At 43.6% G+C, this 15,700-nt stretch overlaps 1 protein-coding gene across 1 annotated transcript in view; it reads left to right on the top strand.

The window, feature by feature from the left end:
- HYDIN (HYDIN axonemal central pair apparatus protein) overlaps positions 1-15,700 on the top strand; it is a 442,332-nt gene that overhangs the window by 233,514 nt on the left and 193,118 nt on the right. The window contains exon 23 of the mRNA XM_017868754.1: positions 2,084-2,397. Within this exon, the coding sequence (XP_017724243.1) occupies positions 2,084-2,397 (314 nt within the window). The remainder of the gene's footprint in view (positions 1-2,083; positions 2,398-15,700) is intronic.

Raw genomic sequence — 15,700 nt, 5'->3', positions numbered from 1 at the left:
TGTACTGATTTCATTCCTTTTACTTTTTGAGACAGAGTCTCGCTCTCTCACCCAGGCTGGAGTGCAGTGGCGCAATCTCAGCTCACTGCAACCTCCACCTCCCAGGTTCAAGCAATTCTCTGCCTCAGCCTCCTGAGTAAGTAGGGTTACAGGTGCCTGCCACCACGTCTGGCTAATCTTTGTATTTTTAGTAGAGATGGGGTTTCCCCATCTTGGCCAGGCTGGTCTTGAACTCCTGACCTCATGATCCACCCACCTCGGCCTCCCAAAGTGCTGGGATTACAGGTGTGAGCCACCATGCCCGGCCGATTTCATTCCCTTTTACAGCCAGGTGTCAATAAGAGGTTGTCTAAAGTTGAAACTGCTTAACATTTAGCCATCTCTTTCCTTTATTGTGAAGGGGTAATAGTAATAGCTACCATTTAAATACCTTGCACTATGTGCAGGGCACTGCCCTGAAACACCTCACATATACATTAACTAATTATATCCTCATAAGAAGAGGCAGGTACTATTGTTACCCTTGTTTTACAGATGGAGAAACTGAGGCCCGGTATTTTGCCCAAGGTTTCACAGCTAGTAAGTGGCAGAACCAGGCTTTGGACCTAACTACTCTAGCTCCAGAGCCTTTAATCTTAGGAATTAATATCCCTTGTATATGGAACATTTCTTCAAGTTTTTTTTTGAGAAAAAATTCAAACATGATGTTTTTTAGAAAATAATGTAGTCTAATTCCATTTTTGTAAAATCCTATTATTCCTCTCTCACATCTGGACTAACGTCTACCAAATGATAACTCTGAGAAATAATGTATTGTGAAATATGGGATAAATTTCTCATTTCTTCTTTGTACTTTTATATATAATGTAAATTTTTGTATCACTTCTATAAAGAAATAATGTCATTTCCCTGAAAAAAAAATTAAGTCAATCTTCAAAACATGTAAACATGAAGCGTGGCGATACCGAGTGCTGCAGATGCCATGATTACAGGGGTGGGTCCTAACTTATGCCCAGCCCCTTGTGCCAGTGGTAAGATCAAAGGCCAGGTGGCTGGCCTGGCTTTCAGCTGGGATTAGGGCAATGCTGAAGAGTCATTCCTCTCTCTCTGATTGTTGAATGAAGTGAGTGGCTTTATCATCCAAAACCATCTAATCACGTCATTAAATGTATAGTTAAATACCAGAATCCTTTAAGCCCAGTGGAAAGATGAGGCGCACGGAAAACAGATTCATTCCTGTGTTCATTCTTCCCGACTGCCTCAGGGTACTTGCTGCAAAACCATGAGGTGGCTTTCATGCCCATTAAATGTGGGAATTGAGCAATGCCTAAAAAAGCCAACTCATAGCCAGCCTTTCTACGGGAAGGTGTTACTGCAGACACTGGCATCAAGGAACACATAGGGATTGGAATCAAAGACAGAAAAGAACAAATAAAATGTACTGAACAAATGCTGTACAGCTCTGGACTGTCATTTTAAGTTGAATAGAAAACAGCAGAAAGTGGATGACACTGTGCTTAAAAGTTAGGATTGCTGACATTGGAAAAGAAATTAAATTACCTAATCTGTCCCTTTCTGGGTCACTCTCTACAGAGCCCCCCCACCCCCACCGCCCAGTGCTTTAGAAAACTCTTTTAAAATTTCTTAAGCAAAGAATTTTTCCCACTTGCCTAAGGGCATTTCACAACAGATTTATTTTTAGTTACGAATATTTTATAATAGTTATTCATTGTAGACTTTTCGTTTACAAGTCCTCAATTCTTATAACCCCACATAACACTCATCAAAATCTCTTCCTTTAAATAATTCCAGATTTTCGTTGCTTTCATTTTCAACTAATAAAATGTATATCCATATACGTAAGTATCTATACTTAGATGCAGTAGCTGTTTACATATGAATGTGTATATGTATGGTTTTCATACTAATATGTGTGTATGTGTGTGCATAAATACGTGTGTATCTGTGTGTGTGCATAAATACATGTAATGTGTATGTGTAAATACCTGGCTGCCTGTTTCATGTACCAGGGTGGAAATGCATAGTACAAAAGTTAGTAATTTCCCCATTATCTTGTTTGTAGCCTATTAAACTGGAAATTGATGAAGAAAAAAACCTGCTGATCAAGTTTGACCCCTCCTACAGAAACGATCTGAACAACTGGGTGGCAGAAGAAATTCTAGCAATTAAGTATGTGGAACACCCTCAGATAGACAGCCTGGACCTGCGCGGAGAAGTACATTACCCCAACCTCAGCTTTGAGACGATGGAGCTGGATTTTGGCTGCATCCTGAACGATACCGAGCTCATTCGCTACGTTACCATCACCAACTGCAGCCCCTTGGTTGTGAAGTTTCGCTGGTTCTTCTTGGTGAATGATGAGGAAAATCAGATAAGGTACCCCTAGTGTAGAACTCTCACAGAACTCTGCTTTTCATTTGTTTTCTCTTTCAGGCTTTTCACGGGTTTTCTATTTTCCATGTACTGGCCACTCATGAATATTTTCCATTTTGACCACTAATTACTGACAGAATTAACAAGGAGCTTAAAATCACAGTCCATCCTAGATTTGCTAACAGGAAACATAGATAAAACATCTTTGAAAGTCCCAGTCACCACTGAATTAACAAAGCAATATCCATAAGCCCACTTTAATTTTGAATCTAGTGATAAGATCATTAGAAATTCATCACTAAAAAAATAAAGTCTTTGTAGAATTTTTTAAATTATTATTTTATTGTGATAATATATATACAACTTAACAAATTTTTAAGTGTACAATACAGTATTATTGACTATAAGTAAACCAGATTTCTGGAACTTATCTTGCTGCACTGAAACTGTATGCTTGTTGCCCATTCTCCTTTCTCCCCAGCCCCTGCAACCACTATTCTATTATTTGATTTTATTAACTATTTTAGCTACCTCATATAAGTGGGATCATGCAGTATATTAGTCTGTTTTCATACTGTTATAAAGATCTGCCTGAGAATGAGTAATTTATGAAGAAAAAAGTTTTAATTGGCTCACAGTTCTACATTGCTGGGGAGGCCTCAGAAAATTTACAGTCATGGCAGAAGGTGAAGGGGAAGCAAGGCATATCTTTCAATCTGATGGCAGGAGAGACAGCAAGTGAGAGGGGAACTGCCAAACACTTTTTTTTTTTTTTGAGACAGAGTTTTGCTCTTGTCACCCAGGCTGGAGTGCAATGGCGCTATCTAGGCTCACTGCAACCTCTGCCTCCCAGATTCAAGCGATTCTCTTGCCTCAGCCTCCCGCGTAGCTGGGATTACAGGTGCCTGGCTTTTTTTTCTTTCTTTCTTTCTTTTTTTTTTTTTTTTTTTTTTTTTTTTGGTATTTTTAGTAGAAATGGGGTTTCACCATGTTGGCCAGGCTGGTCTTGAACTCTTGACCACAGATAATCCACCCATCTCAGCCTCCCAAGGTGCTGGAATTACAGGTGTGGGCCACTGCACCCAGCCCTGCCAAACACTTTTAAACCATCGGATCTCATGAGAACTCACTCACTATCATGAGAACAGCATGGGGGAAGCCACCTGCGTGATCCAGTCGCCTCTCATCAGGTCCCTCCCTCAGCATGTGGGGATTACATTTCGAGATGAGATTTGGGTGAGGACAAAGAGCCAAACCATATCATGCAGTATCTTTCTATGACTGGCTTATTTTGTTGAGCACAATGTCCTCGAGGCTCATCCATGTCATTGCATATTGCAGAATTTCATTCTTTTTTGAGGTTGAACAAAATTCTAGCCCCTTGTATGTATGTATATCACAAATTTTCTTTATCCATCTACCTGTTGATGGACATTTAGCTTGTTTCTACATCTTGGCTATTATGAATATTGCTGCAATGAACATGAGAGTGCTAATGTCACTCTGAGATTCTGATTTCAATTCTTGGATAAATACCCAGAAGTGGGATTGCAGAATCACATGGTAGTTTTATTTTTAATTTTTTGAGGAACTTCCATGCTGTTTTTCATAGTGGCTGCACCATTTTGCATTCCCAGTAACAGTGTGCCAGGGTTTCAGTTTCTCCGCATCCTCACCAACACTTGTCTGTCGTTTCTTTAGTAACAGCCATCCTAACAGGTGTGAGGTGATATCTCACTGGGATTTTTATTTGCATTTCCCCAATATTTAATGATATTGAACATTTTTCTATACCTGTTGCCATTTGTTGATCTTCTCTGGAGAAATGTCTATTTAAGTCCTTAGCCCATTTTTAAATTAGGTTATTAGTGGTTTTTTGCTATTGAGTTGTAGGAGTTCTTATATATTTTGGAGATTAACACCCTATCAGATATCTGGTTTGCAAATATTTTCTCCCTTTCCGTAGGTTGAATTTTCATTCTATTCTTTCCTTTGCTGTGCAGAAGCTTCTTAGTTTGATGTGGTCACATTTGTTTATTTTTGGTTTTGTTGCTGTTGAATTTTCTTGAAAAGCATTTCAAACTCAAAGCACAGACTGAGTAGGACCCTACATTGAGTATGTGCGACACTGAGCTCCATGTTGCCTGTTTTACATATTTCAATGGGTTTCTGTTCTGATTCATTTATGTATATGTATAGACATACACATAATTATAAAATAGTGGGAGGCAGCAATTGCTGCATTTTCTTCTTGGTTGGCAACCAGAACTAATGGGCTTTATATATTTCCTTGTTAGATGCTGTGACACTCAGTTTTTAGCATGTGAATATTGAACGGCCATTCTTAACTGAGGAAAACTTGTGTTGTTTCCTTAGGGGTTTGTCAGTGCTTCCTGTCCATAATCCTCATCTTATGTATGACAGTCACCCTTTTCTCTCCTGCACTTGTTACCACGGTAACGATGGCTCGCTCTGAATGTCTTCCGTAGACATCTAACGATGACCTAGCGAAGCATTGAAGCCGGCAGCCAGTCCTGGGCCTGAGCATTGGAGTCAGCTCATTAAGTGCCAGGGACTGTTTGGGTTTGGAATGAAATTCTGTAGATGGTGAACATTTAATATAATTATGGGAAAATCAGCCAACCCAACCTAATGCACTTCAAATACCGGATTTTGTGAAGTGATTCTGATGTAACATAGCTAAATGAGTTTATTCCATCTGGGAGCAAGGACATGTTTCATTTATTTTTTTATTTTTGAGAGGCTACTTTCATAATTAAAGGGATGAAATTTTGAAAATGTACTTGGCCACTGCTGAAGATGATACACTTAATTTTTCATTGGTTTAAGCATTTATTTAACCATTTTTCTCTTTCTTCAGTATCTTCCTATGTCTTGATATTGAGCCTCTGCTTATAACTTGTTCGTTCTTTCATTTATTCAATCAGAGAGTCAGTCAGAAAACATTTGATAAGTGATTACTGTGAGCCACATATTGAGGAATCGGCAATATAAAAGTGAACAAGACGTGACCCCTGTCCTCAGGCCAGTGGGGAAAGCAGACGTGTACCAAAGTGGACTTGTGGCCATGCTGGGCTCTGTGGGTGGGAGGCCTGTGCCCAGGGAAGTCAGAAAAGGCTACGCTGAGGAGCCACAGTTAAATGTTCCAGATGGAGAGGCAGGAAGACATTCTGAGTAACAGGAAAAGCATGTTATCTATTAGTTAGAATTCATGTGTTCACTCTGTTGCAAGTCATTGAAAACCTGACCTAAGCAAAATTAAAGGAAAGGAAATTCTTTGGTTTTCACAACTCAAAATTCCAGATTCATTTTGGCTTCTGGCCTGGCTTAAAGCGAGGATCATACAATGTCATCATTGGAGCCGGGTTCTCTGCCTCTCAGCTCTGCTCAGTTTCATGTGTTAACCTCATTCCCAGATTAGCTTTTCTCTCCTAATCACTTAGTGGCTGCCCGCACTGCTGGGGCCATGTCCTTTTATACTCCGATCCACTGGAAAACAATATGAGGTCTTTCTCCCACAACTTCCAGGAGATTCACTCTGATCAGACCAACTGAGTCACATTTCTGTCCCCACTCCTCATCAGTCACTGTCAGGGGAGGGTGACGCACTCATCATGGTTGACCTGGCCACATGCCCCACACCAAAGGCTGTGAATCATGATCTCAGAACCAGATGGACTGGAGGGGGTGGGAATGGGGTAGATCACCAAACAAAAACTGACAGAGGGAGAATCGATGCTGGAGAGCAAATGACACGCTCCTACCATGGTGTTGGCAGAGGGTATGTCAGTGTGGCTGGTGGGCAGACCTCACTGGGTGGGAGAAGTTATGGGAGATGAGTGTGGAGAGGCATATTGGCAGAACTGTGTGAGAGGCCTGGTATTCCAGAAGGAATTAACGCTCTTTCTTGGAGGTAATGATGAGATTTGTAATCAAGAAGGTGACAGAGGTTTTTTCAGAAAGATAACACTTAGCAGCATTCAGCACAGCGACCAACCCCACTTTCCTGAAATACATTCCTTTCTCGGCTTGCAGAGCACCGTATTCACCTGCTTTTCCTCTTGTCCCCTCAACAACTTCTCAGTTCTCTGCCAGCAACAAATCCACTGGAGTAGAAGGATGGAGGGCTCCATCCTAGGCTTTCTTCTCTTCCTAGAAATTGACGCACCCCCATAGCTCCAGTCAGCTTCTTTTGCCGAGGCTTCCCAGTGCCTATCTTCACCGAGCCCCCTCTGCTGAGTTTCAAGTCTGTTGCCTTCTTGACATCTCCTCCTGGACATCCCTTGGATGCCTCCCAGGTGATCTATGCCTAATGTGTTCTACATAATCTCTGTTCCCTCCCTGCCACCCCCCAACTCTCCTCCAGAGCACCCTGTCCAAGTAAACGACATCACTGCTCTCCTGGGAGGCATTAGGATTTCTTCCTCTCTCTAACCCCACCCACCCCATCAAATCCACCACCAACTTCTACCTATTCTGCCTTCTGAAAACCTCATTCTCATTTCCACTGCTGTTACCCTGGCTCAAGCCACCATTGCCTGTTGCTGGGACCATGGTCATAGCCCTACCTGGGCTTTCTGCTTCCATGCCATGCACCAGAGCTCCTACTCCCATCAGTAGCCATGACACTGCCATGGTGTTAAGCCTTTCATAACTACCCGTGCTTCTTGGAATCAAGTACAGAGTATTCTGTTCTACAAGGCTCAGCATGTGCTGGTCCCTGCGTTCCACTCCAGTTTCGCTCTCTTCTTCCGGCACCGACCTTTCTGTTTACCCAACACACCGGCCTCTGTCCTGCCCAGTGCTGTTCCTGTCCAACTGCCCCCTTCTTTGCTGGAAGCTCCTCCCCAGCCCTACCTACCTGTCCCTGCCCCTTCTTCAGACTTCAGCTTCACCATCCTTCTGCAGGAAAACCTTCTCCAAGACCCATCCTTAGGCCAGAGCCCCTATCATGGACATTGGTACCCCCATCTCCTTGGTGACTCACATCACACCTCTACTTATGGCTCAGTGTCCATCTTCCCAGCATCTCTTAATCCCTGTGAGGCCACCAAGCACACCTGCCCTGTCACCTCTGGAGCCCCAGAGCCCAGCACAGTCCCCAGCACAGAGTACGTCCTCAAAGGGTGTTTCTTGGTGAATCAGCTGCTTCCACCTTGGTATTTGTAGAGAGAAGGAGATCATTTCATACCTGGCTTGAGATTCCTCTCTCTCAGCTTCCTGGCACCTGCCAAATAGAAAGGTTCCAGGCATAAATGTCACCTAGAATAGACAAAAAGAGAAAAAAAAAGCCACCTGGTTTCCAGACAGACTGTCTCTGTGTAGGACGTCTGAAAAACATAAACCACTCTGACTAAAGGTCACTTTTATCAGATATACACCAACACTAACCTTTCTTATCCAGTTAGGATTCTTCTAAGCCTTACAGTCAGCAAAAGAAACAGAAGTGTAAGAGAGGGTTTTCTTTTTCTTTTATTGGGCAGGTCTGAGGTTGCCTAGACACTCTCATGTTCCTTCACAACACAATACATCTGCAGTGCGTGTGCATGCATGTGTGTGCATGTGACTTTGTAGGCAATTCTCACTTATCTATTTAAAGCATCCCTCTTGTTTGAGCACACATTTTTTCCCCAAGTTGGCCCTCATGTCACATCTAAGAACAAAGAAAGAAGTAAAATGGACATGCATGCTAAATAAGTCCTCGGTAAGAGGAAAAGGCAGCCCTTGCCTTTGAAGCCTATGAGTTTGTGCCCGTGACAGGAACCTGGGTCAACCATGGTGGATGGCAGTCTCCCCCTCCCACATCTGCATGTAATGAGAAAGCTGGCAAGAAGTGCCAGGGCTGGGCGTTCATGCCCACAGAGCCGTTGCTGCAGGAGCCACCCTTTTATTAGGTCCATCTCTTCGATCTAACTGATCGGCTTGATAAGAACACCATGCTTCATGGCACCTGTGTGAAAGAGAAGTGCAAGGAAACAGTGCACTTGAACCAGCTTTTACCTTTAAGAGGCCAGACTAGAGAGCCAACCCTCAGGGAGCCGAGCGGCCTCTGGCTTGGCTGGCATCTCTACCCAGTCTCAGAGCGGGGGAGCTGAGGCTGCGCTAGAACCTAGAACATGTGGGCCAAGTGGTCTCCACGGACAGCTTTGGCTTTTTGTTTCCGAATCAGATTGTAAATAAATCGAATACAAAGGCCTAAGGGGAGCCAAGTCCTGCAGCAAAGGAACATGTTATTCTCACATTGATTTTTCTATGATGAGCGCCAGCCAGCCAATATGGAGATTGGAAGAGGAGGGTGGAAGCCCTGGAAGGAGGCTGGAGGAAGAGCCTCATTTTCTGGATGCTTCCATCTGTGTCTTCATCATTCCTCAATTTCTGTTGCTTCAAAAGTGGATTTTTTTTTTTTTTAAACAAAGTCTCACTCTGTCACCCAGGCTGGAGTGCAGTGGCACAATCTTGGTTCACCACAGCCTTAAACTCCTGGGCTCAAGCCAAGGACTACTGTAGCTAGGACTACAGGCATGCACCATTATACCTGACTGATTTCTGGTTTTTTGTTTGTTTGTTTGTTTGTTTGTTTGTTTTGTAGAGACAGGGTCTTGCTATGTTTCCCAGGCTGGTCTCAAACTCCTAGGCTCAAGTGATCCTCCTACCTCGGTCTCCCGAAGTGCTGGGATTACAAGTGTGAGCTACTGTTCCTGGTCCAAAAGTGGAACTTTTCTAAGATGTGGTGTGTTAGTGGTAGTTGGGGTCCTGGGCTGCAGAGTCAGACGTGGCTAGTTAGAATCCAAGCGCTGTGCTCCTAGCCATGTGACCTTGTGCCGCAGTTGACTCACCTGTAAAATGGTAGTCTAAAAGAGTTGCTATGAGGATTAAATGAAGTGTATCTATAACATGCATATGTCCCTGAGACATGCCAAGCACTCCCAAATTGGTGGCTGTTTTTAGGTTCTCTAAGGGTGCCTTCCTTTGTACCAAATGCTGCTAAGTGAAGCAGCCCCAGAATCCTATAGGGCCTCCTACAGGTCCTCCTATAGGAGCTCTGGGGTCCTTAGACAACCACAGATGGACCCAGATTCCTTTTACTTCCAACAAACAGTAGAAAATCCTTTCCTTATACCAGGCTGCATTAATCAAGGCCAAAGCCAGGCTTTAGCCAAACTTCACCGTGGCCTGTGTGTGGCTCAAGAGGGCCAGGGCCAGGTAGGCTTCCCCTCCCTGCCTATCACTCCTCTCTGCAGCCAGATAAGGCCAGACCTTGGCTTAGAGGCAGTTGCTTGCTCTGCCCAAGGGCCCAATAAGAAAATAAAAATGTTTAGGGAAAATGTGATTATTTTTTTCTTTCAGAATAAGCATTGTTTTATTGAACCCCACAAGGGCAGGCACTAAGTACTCTTTAAACCACAGCTGTCCCCAGGTAGTTCAGGGTGCTGGTGTGCGAGTCAGACTTTAGCTCAGCCACCTGCCCCATGTGACCCTGCTGGGTGGCTGAGCCTTCCTGAACCTCGGCTCTTGTGTGAAATGAAGGAGGATAATAATGGTGCCTTCCACAGAGGAATGTGGTGAGGATGCTAACAGCCACTTTGTTATTGAAGAAATTGAGGAGATGAGTGCCTCTCTGATGCTGATACCAGGCCATATTTGAGCACCCCAGAGGCAACTTTGAGATCGTTTCTCCCACAATCAGTCTGAGGCCATTTCAGGATGTGGGGAAGCCTCACAGGGTCCAAGGGCCACAGGTGCCTCTCACTGATCTAAGCTTTTGTCCCTTCTATAAACATCCCTGTCTTCCTCACCAGCTCTGTACCTCTCAGAACGCTGTGAGCTCGAGTATTCGCGTTTTTCTTTTTCACCTCCCAGAGAAAAGTTTGGATTGGAGCCAAAAGTAAGCATTTAGCCTTGGGGCCAGAGGGAAGACAGCCCTGAGGAGGGGGCAAAAGGGTCACGAAGGGGAAACAGAATCGGGGCCACAGTCCATTTTCTGCCCCCTCAGCCCCCTTTCTTCCCTGACTCTCTCCCTACTGTGTCTGAGCCAGGATGACAGACTTACAGCCCCAAGAGTGAGCCCAGTGGGAATGGGGCCCTCCCCCTAGCAACTTCCTGTGGCTGCTGCAACAGATCACAAGCTGGGGCCATTGGAACAACACAGATCTCTTCTCTTCCTGTTCTGGAGGCCGTAAGTCTGAAATCAGTTTCACTGGGCCAAAACCAAGGTATGGACAGGGTCATTCTCTCTCTGCTCCCTCTGGAAGCTGCAGGGAAAATCCCCTGCCTTTGCTGACTTCCAGAGCTTTGTTCCTTTCATTCTTTGCATTCCTAGTCTCTGGCCTTTCCTCCACCTTCAAAGCCTACTGCCTAGCATCCCCTTCTCCCCTCTCTGGAGGAGCATGGCCCTCTGCCTCCCTCATATAAGGGCACCTGTGGTTAGATCATTGGACTGACTCATATATTCCAGAATGATCACCCCTCCTCTAGATCCTCAACTTAATCACATATGCAAAGTCCCTTTTGCCATATAAGGTAACATTCACAGGTTCCAGGGATTCAAACATTGACATCTTGAGGATGTCCCTTATCCCACCTACTCAGAGCCTCCAACATTACCAGCATTGAGTTCTTGTGCTCCCTTTACTCTCTTCCATGCCAAGCAACTTTTAAAAATGGATCCTATATTAATGACCATATCATTAGAAGCCTTTGATTGTAAGCAATAGTAATCCTGACTCCAACTTACAAAAAAAAAAAAAAGGAAAACAAAAACAGAATTTGTTGGTTCATGCATCTGGAAAGTCTAGGTTCAGGCTCAGGCACAGCTTGATCCAGGACTTGAATAACATCACCTGCACCTAGTGTCTCCTCCATCATCCCTCGGTTCTGCCCTCTGCCATATTTCCTCCATTCTCAGTCAGGTCCTATACGCACATGGTTGCAAGATGACTCAGCAGCTCCAGCTCTTCATATGCCAGGTTCCAGTCTAGCGGGAGGAAGTACAGTCCTGGGAAAGGTTTTGCTGTAACTCACTGGCTCTGGTCGAATCCTATGTCCCTCAACTATGGTCTGGGGGACTTACTGCTACTCCTGAGCCAGGCTGAATGTCAGAGATAGGCTAGTTCCCAGAGGGAAATGGAAGGTCCCCGACCAGAGAAAGGCAAGTGGATGCTGGGCAGCAAAGAACCAAGATTCCACCTTCATGACTGATCAGGCCCATTGCATTTCCCTTGCTAGTCCTAATCCAAAGAGATGGACATCTAATTATGAAATTAGGTGCCACCTGTGTGGAAGGGTATTTGAGGAACAAGACCACCTTACCAATGCCCTGAAACATGATAAGCTGTTTTACTCCTCAGGCACTGTGGAAAAGAAACTCACAACCAGACTTCGTTCCCAGAACAGCCCCGTCACCGTGCAGCCCTAAGCACCAGCTGTGCAGGCACCTTCCTGTTTTCTGTATGAAAAGCAACCTGCCTATTTTTGAAGCCTTAGAGTAAGACCATCGGTACAGTGTGAACAATTCACATCTTTACCTAGGGAAAATGTCTTTTAACAGCTTTCCAGAGCACAAAGAATATGTCCAAGTAGGAAATATTTCCTGTAGACAGATGTATATGGCCAAATCTTCAACATGGAGCTATTGGGAGCAATGAGAGGAAGCTTCCATAATCTTGACCAATAGCAATAACAATGATTGAGTACCCACCATGTCAGGCGTCATTCTAACTCATTACATGTCATGCAGCAACCCCAGAGAGTGAGGATGAATACCTGCTTTTAGGGATCCAGGCACCTGAGTCCACACAGCAGATCCCAGACCCCATTTCTTTTTGTTAATAATTTCAACTTTGATTTTAAATTCAGGGGATACATGTGCAGATTTGTTACATGGCAATATTGCATGATGCTAAAGTTTGGGGTATGGATCCTGTAACCCAGGTACTGAGCACACTACCCAACAGGTAGTTTTTTAACCCACGTCCCACTCCCTTATTACCCCCTCTAGTAGTTCATAGTGTCTATTGTTCCCCGTTTGTGTCCATGTGTGCTCAGTGTTTAGCTCCCGCTTATAAGTGAGAACATGTAGTATTTGGTTTTCTGTTCCTGCATTAGTTCACGTAGGATTATGGCTTCCAGCTACATCCATGTTGCTGCATGATTTATGGATGCATAGTACTCATGGTGTTTATGTACCACATTTTCTTTATCCAATCCATTGTTGATGGGCACCTGGATTGAGTCCATGTCTTTGCTATTGTGAATAGCACTGCAATGAACATATAAATGCATGTGTCTTTTTGGTACAATAATTTATATTCCTTTGGGTTTGTACCTAGTAATGGGATTGCTGGGTCAAATGGTAGCCCTGTTTTAAGTTCTTTGAGAAGTCTCCAAACTGCTTTCACAATGGCTGAACTAATTTACATTCCCACCAACAATGTGTAAGCATTCCTTTTCTCCTCCACCTCACCAGCATGTTATTTTTTTAATAATCGCCATTCTGACTGGTATGAGACATTATCTCATTGTGGTTTTGATTTGCATTTCTCGATGATTAGTGACGATGAACATTTTTTCATGTTTCTTGATCACTTCTATATCTTCGTTTGAGAAGTCCAAGACCCCATTTCTGCACTGACTGACCATAAAGCCTCTGTTTTAACCACTGCCTTCTACTGACATATCAAAGCCCATTTTTTCTGTATATCTTATTACTATATATCTATTTTTAAATCAACCTTCTCTGAATACTCTACGTGAACACTGTGCCATGTGCGATGGGGACTACAAAGATAAATAAGACTTATTGCTGTGCATGAAATTGATGAGCCCCCAAAGACAAACATGGAAACTGCTCATGGGGAACAAGGTGGGTGGATAAGCAGTGACTGTGCCAGACATTTCCAAAGATGGCTTCACTTCATATTCTCAGTAACCTTATTTATGTGGCAGCTATTTAGGAAACACTATTATTATTGTGATTTTACAAATAAGGGAAGGGAAGCACCCAGAATAAGCACTAGATAAAAATGGGAAGGAAGGAAGGAAGGAAGGAAGGAAGGAAGGAAGGAAGGAAGGAAGGAAGGAAGGAAGGAAGGAAGGGAGGGAGGGAAGGAGGGAGGGAAGGAAGGAGGGAAAGGGAGACAGAGAGAGAAGACAGGGAGAGAGGGAGGGAGGGAGGCAAGAGAAAGGGAGAGGGAGAGAAAGGGGTGAAGTGGGGACAAGTAGGAAGCACAGTCTTTTCCCATCAAGAGTTTATAAGCTGAATGAGAAAACAAGAGGCTCATAAAAATCCACAGCTACTGTTTGTTCCACAGTTCAGCACTTTGCCCTCTACTTTTCAGCCTTGCAAATATTACCCAGTGAAGAAATCTGGTGGGAACACTGATGGGGGTCTGCTGGGCGGGCTAGATGATCAGTCCCAGCATGAAGAGACATCTGCTGCCCCTAGAGGGCTGAGTGCAGGGTGGAGGGAAGGAGCCTCTGGGTGGTGGCTTCCAGCCTTATTCTGAGTCCCTGAATGTGAGAGCTGCTAGAGGTGGGGGATCTCATCCTGAGACTGCCCTACAGGGGGTTTTTAGTGATAATCACACCCCAACTGCCTGTGATAGCCAGTGGTTCCTGATTCAGGCAGGAACTGAGGATTTCCTTGGCCTGGCTGGCTCCATACCAGAGTCATCAGGAACCTCAGGGATCCTCTTAGTTTTTGCCTTAACTGGGTGAGGCCCCACCAGAGAGCATGTTGGCAGCAAAGCCTGCTTCCTGTTACTCTTTCCCATTGACCTCTTTCTTGAGGCCACAGCACCATCACAGGAGGGCAGTATTCCCTACTTGTTGCCACAGACTGGGCAGACTGTTCCTGTGGGGCTGTTGTCTTGCCATGAGGTTCTGCCCACAGGTTCATCACCAGCTTCTAACTGATCATCCTTTAGGGGAGGAAATAGGTAGCTCTAGGAGAAGCCATCCTGCATCTGTTCAGAAGGGCTTGAAACCTCTTACTCTGTCCTTCTATTAACAGGTTTGGAAATTCAAGTTCAGCCCCGTGTCATAGGAGTGGAATTGTTTTTTCTTCTAGACATCATTCCTACAGCTTGGTTCACTGCCACTGAAGGAAGGGCAATATCGAATAGCTAAGATCTGTAGATTTACTCTGCTCCTTGAGAAAGAATATCACTTATTTAGATAAACTGGAAATATATGTATAATTATAATTGAATATAATAGATGTATTACATGTGATATATAAATTAATCAGGTTGGCGATAAAGCAAATTCTTAAATAGACACACACACATATATATATGTATTATTTAACACAGTGGTGTTCTGGCTTTTTACAGCAGAACACTTTTTATGTCAATCACTTCAGAACAGAGATGCTAAGTGAAAGAAAGGGTAAAGGAGTCCTTCTTTCTCCTTCTTCCCAGCCTCATCAGTGTCTAGGCTTCCTCCGAGGAACCCTGACATCTGTAGCTATGGCTGAGTTGGCTGATGCCTAATTACTATTTAAGAATTACGTTAAGTCACAAAGCAATGTTGAATTTTCTACACTTAAGTATAATGCATTACACTATATTACTGAGCTCAGGCTGCCATAACAAAACACCATAGAGTGCGTGACTTAAACAAGAGATATTTATTTCTCAGTTCTGGAGGCTGGTAGTCTGAGATCACAGTGCCAGCATAGTCAGTTTTGGTGAAGGCTATCCTCCTGACTTGTAGACAGTCACCTTGTGATCACATAGCAAAGGGAGAGAGAGAACACTCTGGTGTCCCTTCTTATAAAGGGCACCAATTCCATGAGGCTGGAATCTAAACCAAGTTACTTCTCAAGTCCTTGATGACCACATGTGGCTAGTGGCTATGTAATGGACATAACAAATAGAGAATATTTCTATCATTGCTTAAAGTCCTAGTGAACAACACTTATAGACAATTTGAATGCATTAATAGGCTTAATATAATTGACATATGTAGAACACTAAAAAAAATCTTCTGGCTCCATGGAACAGTTAAGAAAAATTACTGTATACTAGGGCTTAAAGCAAATCTCAACAAAAAATCTGTTCTGTCAGAAATCAATAGCAAATAGATGACAAGAAACAAACAAGTAAATAAAAACACAGGCTTAGACATTTTAAAACATACTTCTGAATAACCTTAGATAAAATGGATAAATTCTTAGAACAATACAACTTGCCAAAACTAACTTTTTTAAAACAAGAAATCCAAATGGTCTTATAACCATTAAAGAAATAGTTTCAAATATCCTCATTTTAAAACCCCCGAAGCC

This window comes from Rhinopithecus bieti, unplaced genomic scaffold (assembly GCF_001698545.2).
Source record: "Rhinopithecus bieti isolate Rb0 unplaced genomic scaffold, ASM169854v2 scaffold_2574, whole genome shotgun sequence".
Lineage (NCBI taxonomy): Eukaryota > Metazoa > Chordata > Mammalia > Primates > Cercopithecidae > Rhinopithecus > Rhinopithecus bieti.
This window is presented reverse-complemented; position numbering and strand designations above follow the sequence as displayed.